Below are 6,716 nucleotides of genomic sequence, written 5' to 3' on the forward strand. Positions count from 1 at the left end.
GCTGACGATGGCTAGTCTCCTGATACAACCGAACTCTTGGCTGATTGCGCATCCAAGCTCGGCATACCGGATACTAAAGACTAAAGACTAAAGACTAAAGACTAAAGACTAAAGACTAAAGACTAAAGACTAAAGACTAAAGACTAAAGACTAAAGACTAAAGACTAAAGACTAAAGACTAAAGACTAAAGACTAAAGACTAAAGACTAAAGACTAAAGACTAAACATGAAATATATGAAGAAACAGAAAAAAAGACAAATTCGGAACTATAGGAATTCTTACAAGAAGTTAATAAATTTATGAAGTAAAGATGAAAAAAGGAACGAGAAGAAAAGTGAAAAGGAAGAGCAGAAAGATAAATGAAGGTAGGAGAAAGGAAAACGAAAAAGCAAAATTAAAACGGGAAGAAGAACACAGAATGATAAAGGAAAATTGAAAAAAACACGACAAAAAAAAGACGTAAAAAAATATAAGACACAGAGTAACATTGAAATTGAAGAAGAAATTGTGAACAGAAAAAAAGAAGGAACGAAAGAAGACAAAAAGAAAAGAAATGCAAAAAAGAAAAAAAAAGTGCCAGGAATAAAGAAAAAGGAAAAAAATAGAGAAGAAAGGAGAAAGTAAAAAGAAGAAAAGAAAAAGAAGAAAAAAGGAAGAAGAAAGGAGAAAGAGGAAAGAGAAAAGAAAAAAGAAAAAAGAAAAAGGAAAAAGGAAAAAGGAAAAAGAAAAAAGGAAAAAGGAAAAAGGAAAAAGGAAAAAGGAAAAAGGAAAAAGGAAAAAGGAAAAAGGAAAAAGGAAAAAGGAAAAAGGAAAAAGGAAAAAGGAAAAAGGAAAAAGGAAAAAGGAAAAAGGAAAAAGGAAAAAGGAAAAAGGAAAAAGGAACAAGGAGAAAGGAAAAAGGAAAAAGGAAAAAGGAAAAAGGAAAAAGGAAAAAGGAAAAAGGAAAAAGGAAAAAGGAAAAAGGAAAAAGGAAAAAGGAAAAAGGAAAAAGGAAAAAGGAAAAAGGAAAAAGGAAAAAGGAAAAAGGAAAAAGGAAAAAGGAAAACGGAAAAAGGAAAAAGGAAAATGGGAAAATGAAAAATAAAAACGGAGAAAGAAAAAGGAAAAACGGGAAAAGGAAAAACGGAAAAATGAAAAAGGAAAAACAAAAAAGGAAAAACAAAAGTTTTTAGGTGGCTAATTTTCCTGTCGTTAGTTGACAAACTGACCATGAGGATGGAGTTTGATGCAATCCCCGGAAATGCAACTTATTTTGTTCGAGCTCATTTGCGATACGCGATGTGATCGAAATGTCAAATTGTGGGTACTGACTTATACTGAATGCTGAACAGAGAAAAGACAATGTCGGAGTTCCAGTTGCATTCTTCTTGCACGTGCACGATTAAGAAACAGCGACTTACAAACAAAGTGCAATAGATTTCGGTTTATTTCATACAGTTTTTTTCTTAACAATGGCATCAAGTAAATCATAGCTCAATTGATACCTACGAAGATAATTCTGCCGATGGCTCTGCCATCGACGTCGAATTTTAATCCATCGATCTTTGTGTTCTTTGAGTAGTGCTTCCTTTTTAGGTACAACCTTTTGAACTCCGGTAAAATCGAACGAAGACTTTCCATTCTCGAAAGGCTTTTCAAAGTCGTATGGTTCCATTTCACTGTCGCTTGGTTTAGGCATTTGATCAATTCTCTCTATCTGATTCCGATTATAATGATCCACAATATCTGGCATATGTTGATGTTTCCTCGCCAGCTGCTGACGATGGCTAGTCTCCTGATACAACCGAACTCTTGGCTGATTGCGCATCCAAGCTCGGCATACCGGATACAGCGAACTTTCCGGCTCAAATCGGGCCAAATCCACGCTCCGATCGAACAGCTTCATGATGAATGAGGACGAGTGCTGATGACGGATCCCGGCGGACATATATTCCATTTTGGCTCGCTTTGGAGGACGACCGCGTAACGGAATGGACGGGTCCGATTGAGCCGGACGATTCAACTTTTGAGCCACCGGTGGCAACAAGTATCGGTTTACCTTTAGAAGGCTCTCTGAAATAGTCGAATGCTGGAGTTAGTGAGATGTTTCCGATGATTTGGTCTAGATTTGTCCACTTACGCCTCACCGGGAACTGTGATTTGGACATTTTGACTCTCACAATCGCCGTTACTTATTGTTCGACCGTAATAAATTCATCCACGCGTGAAAAAAATAAACAATTGCGAACACAACCTTCAAAGTTACTTAAGATGGATTTCTATTGTTTTTTGTCAGGGATGCCAGAATTCCGGTAAGAAATTTAGTGCATGATTATTACTCGGTAAACAATTCAGAATGTCTTATCAGCAGGTGTGATGAGTGAGGGCTGTTCCGGTTTCATAGAAAACATGCACTTCCGTTGAATCTCTCAACGGATGAGCACGTTTTATCGTATTAGTGCGGTGAAAATTCGAGTATTTCGCGAGAATTTTTATCCATACACAGTATGATTTTCGCTTGTAGTCCAGTGAAAAGAAAGTCCTCTAAACTATTGCCATATTGTCGCAAAACTGAAATATAGAGGCGCTGCTTGTTTAGAGATGATACTTTCAGCAAGAGCTGTCGAATCGGTAGGACAATTTTTATTTTTTTCACGTTTTCAACGATTTCTTATAATAACGAGCAAATTCATTTGAAAAATCATAGTAGATGTTGAAGAAAAAGTGTTTACTCTGAGGTGGTAATGTTGATCTTAATTTTTTGTGCGAAAACTAACGTTTTTTTTCAGAATGGAGTATTAAACTTGGTTTAATACCATTTTTCAAATGCCTGGAAATAACAGATGAAGTATCCAAAATAAATGGTACTCGATCAATATACATTCTAGTACTCAAGAAATCAATATTACATTGGTTTTTGTTTAAAAAAATGTTAATCCGAAAAAACCTAACCTTACCCAATTTCACACATTTCTGAAGATTATCCATGTTTAATCGTAGTTTACACTAAAAAAAGTAGTAGTAATCACTTTGAAATCGATTTTTTTCTACTCTGAGTGTACTTTTATTTGTGATATCTATTTGTACTGTTAAATAAACGATAAAAATGTTGCGAATCACTACTGCCGATATGAAAATTTTCAAATGAAAATTTTCAAAAGAATCCTTCAGTTCGCTCGTACATCTCATCCAAGTCAGTCGATATAACAAAACCGCTTACGTTCGGGACAGAAGATACCAAGTACAGTATTGTGTAGTGAACAATAGAACGACCTCGACATGAGTGAACCAAACGAACAAAAGCTACCGCCGACACGAAAGAATACAATTGTTGTTGACTTTAGGCAGTGCAAAATTCGACCTTCGATACGAGAGCTTGAAGGTTTGCTTAAGGAGCAAATGCATCTTGACATTAAACGTGTGCATTTACTTCAATGCAATAAGACCAATAATGTTGTTTACATCCAGTTTTATAAAGAGTTGGATGCAATTGAATTCGCAAAAGACAATAACAATGTGCACTATGTGGAACACGAGAACATTAAGTACAACATTCCAGTATATATGGAAGATAGTGCTATAGAAGTGCGTGTGCATGATCTTCCCTCAAGCGTCACCGATTCTTATATTCGCAAATCTATGTCCAAATACGGAGAGATTCTATCTATGGAAAAAGAAAAGTGGAAGAATTTTTTCCCCGGTATTCTAAATGGCGTACGTTTATTACGCATACACTTGAAGAAGCCTATACCTTCTTATGTGATTTTCGGTCAAGATACAAGAATTCCGTGCAAATCACTTGTTACCTATGACAATCAGATGGCCACATGTCAATATTGCCAAAAAGCTGTTCACTACGGTAAGCCATGTGATAAACTGGACAAGGAGACAACTACACCAAAGGACAACGGTGCTTCCTTCACACCAACCCCAGTACACCTGTGACAGCCATTAACAACAATGAAGCATCCCCTTCAACGAAACCATCAGTATCCCCTATAGAACAAAGTACACCAGCTGTAGTTAACAACTTACCCTCCAACCAACCAGCAACTGCAACCAATATACAACAAGGCGCATCTACAGCAACTCTCAACGAGCCCAAGACTACGATCAACAAGGAAAACGAAAAGAAAACGGAAATCACACACAACACCGACGATGAAGCAATGGATCATATTAGCCGCGGACGAAGTGACCCCCGATCCTCGTTGGATGGAAATGAAAACTCATCTCCCCCTAGAAAAAGAGTGACAACGAGATCCAATAGAAAAAAAATTTAAGTAACAAAAATGTAAGCCAATCGGTCATGTAAAGCTTCTACGCAAAAAGGCCAGAATAAAAATTTTATAATAAAAAAAAAGAATCCTTTTCTTCGTTGAAAGGTGGAGTAATTAAATATTTTCCTACCGATTTGAAAGCTCTTGCAGAAAGTATCATCTTTAAACGAGCAGCGCCTCTACATTTCATTTTAGCGTCATTGTGCCAATTGCGTTCGAGCTTTCATACAAAAGTAATTCATGCGTGCAAAGTCGTACGCAACGGTGATTTTACCCGGTGGATTTTGTCAACCCGTGTTGGTTCGATCATCGGCTCGATCGTAGCGCTGCAATCAGGCCGTCATCGGACAATTCTGCACCAGATGTCGGATCCAAATGAAATTCTGGAAACTTTTACATAGAAATAAGAATCAGGAGGTAGCATAGGAATATGAATATCTAAGTTCAGTGTTGGTGTTTGCCGAAAAATTGAAGGAAGCTGCTATATTGCTATCTGTATTGTATACGACATTTTCCATCCAGTAGAATATGCTACAAGAACTCGAGTCTCTTAATACATGAACCGTGAGGGAATTTTTCTACATTTCTTCGCTCCACTTCATACTCTGAGTATTTCACGCCCTTAAAAAAAATCAACAGTCTGATAATGATCGTTGCTGTGTGGAATTTCCCAAGAGAGAATCGCAAGTTGACAATTATAGCAGAAAACCGAATCGATGATTCAACTTGATGATTCTCATACTAGGTTGCAATATTTCAAAACCCTTGTGTGGAGCATTCACAGACATTTTCATAGACACAACTTATACAAAATACAAAGATTAGATGCACATAGGGACCGTGCACGGGGGCGTGGTTTAGTGGCCGGCGACGACAGCGCACGAGGCGGCGAGTGGAAAAAATAATGCTACCATAGCAAAACTTGTAAACTGAGTTTGAAAATACTTTCTAGCGTATTTTCTCTGTGGATTTTTTTCCGAACCCTATGGAATTATTCGCGTGTAATGCGAACGATTGTTCAACATCGACTGACTATTAAATTTTGAATCGAATTATTCATTCTGTATCTAAATACGGTCACGTCATTTTTTGTCATTGCAGTTGGATTTGTGTCTAATATTTGTCATATTCACTCAAATTCAAACACTGAAACGATATTCTCAGCACATTAAATGATTTTCTAATCGACTTGACCGGAAACACTGAAAAATATCTTGCTAAAACATTCTAATTTCAGACCATTAGTGAAAATTGCTTCTGTGTAATTTCTTTTTATACTTTCACTCAAAGAAAATACACCAACAAAAAGTTTAAATATTTTTTAAATGAAGTAAGTTTATCTCGAAGTTATTCTTACTTTCGCTAAATTGCAATTATTACACCACTTGCTATTACTTTATTTTCAGAGCAAAATAGACCCAAATAATTTTGCATCCGTCAAACTTTGAAATGGGCCACAGTTTTAGATAAATTTAGCTACTCGATAAAAAAAAATAACTGCTCGACTGTCAAACTAAAAGTTCAAATGATTCGCAGGATGGTCAATACTCTTAGAATGAAGGAAGAAAATAAATTGTAATCGTAAAAATGCTAGCAATCTCGCGAGTAGCCAGTTTGACGTATATTGAAAATACGAGTTACGAAGCTAACAACAAATAATCATTTTATTGAAACGCTGAACTGTTTTGCCTTTCTCATATAAAAAGGTTATACAATCACTTGAAAATCGACTAGTAAAAATTGGTCAAGTGTCATATGCCATTCCACTCAGTTCGTCGAGCTGAGCAATCTATCTTTGTGTGTGTTTCTCGAAAATGACTTGATCGATGTTGACCAACTTAGATTCAAATGAAAGGTCTCGTGGTTCTACTTGGAATTCCTGAATTTCATCCGGATCAGACTTTCGTTTCCGGAATGAGAGGCAAAGTGTGTTAAAATTGTGTACCGTCACTTGAAGAGTCGAAACGAAAAAAGTTAAAAGTTTTCTAAATTGGTCTCGAAAGTATTCCCGTTTTTCGAATAACGACGGCAGATAATAGGCATACACTCAAAAAAGGATCTCACTTACTTTTATACTTAGTCCGGTATTCCTAATCTTAGGTTCAAATGAATGATCTTATGCTCCTACCGAAAATTAAACATATTTTTCGGTTGCAATTAAAATCATGTTAGTTGATGGCCATACGAACCAACTTCGATTATACGTTCTCGGGTTCTAGTGCCCGAAATACCTACAGTAGTGGAACTCACTTCGTTTTCTCATCGATGTTAGAGAACTGTTCCATTTTGTAGGTTATACTAGTTATTGCACAAAAAATCTCTTTGGTTTATTTTAAGAATCGGAGAGAAATGTTTTTAATAGTATACCACAGTATTATATATGAGAATATGATTGATGTGAGAAAAGAATCATTACACCACTATGTTGTATTAAAACAGGTTTTTGACTGTTTTAT

At 36.2% G+C, this 6,716-nt stretch overlaps 1 protein-coding gene across 1 annotated transcript; it reads right to left on the reverse strand.

Annotated features, from left to right (window-relative positions):
* Positions 1 to 1,397: 1,397 nt before the first annotated feature.
* LOC131438972 (protein lin-37 homolog) lies at positions 1,398 to 2,256 on the reverse strand. The gene is made up of 2 exons (XM_058609410.1): positions 2,121 to 2,256; positions 1,398 to 2,053 (listed from the first exon to the last, which is right to left on the reverse strand). The coding sequence occupies exons 1-2, from the start codon at positions 2,146 to 2,148 to the stop codon at positions 1,431 to 1,433; spliced, it is 651 nt and encodes a 216-aa protein (XP_058465393.1). The 5' UTR covers positions 2,149 to 2,256; the 3' UTR covers positions 1,398 to 1,430.
* Positions 2,257 to 6,716: the final 4,460 nt, after the last annotated feature.

The sequence above is a fragment of the Malaya genurostris genome, chromosome 3 (assembly GCF_030247185.1).
Source record: "Malaya genurostris strain Urasoe2022 chromosome 3, Malgen_1.1, whole genome shotgun sequence".
Lineage (NCBI taxonomy): Eukaryota > Metazoa > Arthropoda > Insecta > Diptera > Culicidae > Malaya > Malaya genurostris.

Coding starts and splice junctions, on each gene's coding strand:
- LOC131438972 (XM_058609410.1), bottom strand. CDS start 2,148: ATGTCCAAATCACAGTTCCCGGTGAGGC. Junction 2,054..2,120: donor ATCACAGTTCCCGGTGAGGC/GTAAGTGGACAA, acceptor CGACTATTTCAG/AGAGCCTTCTAAAGGTAAAC.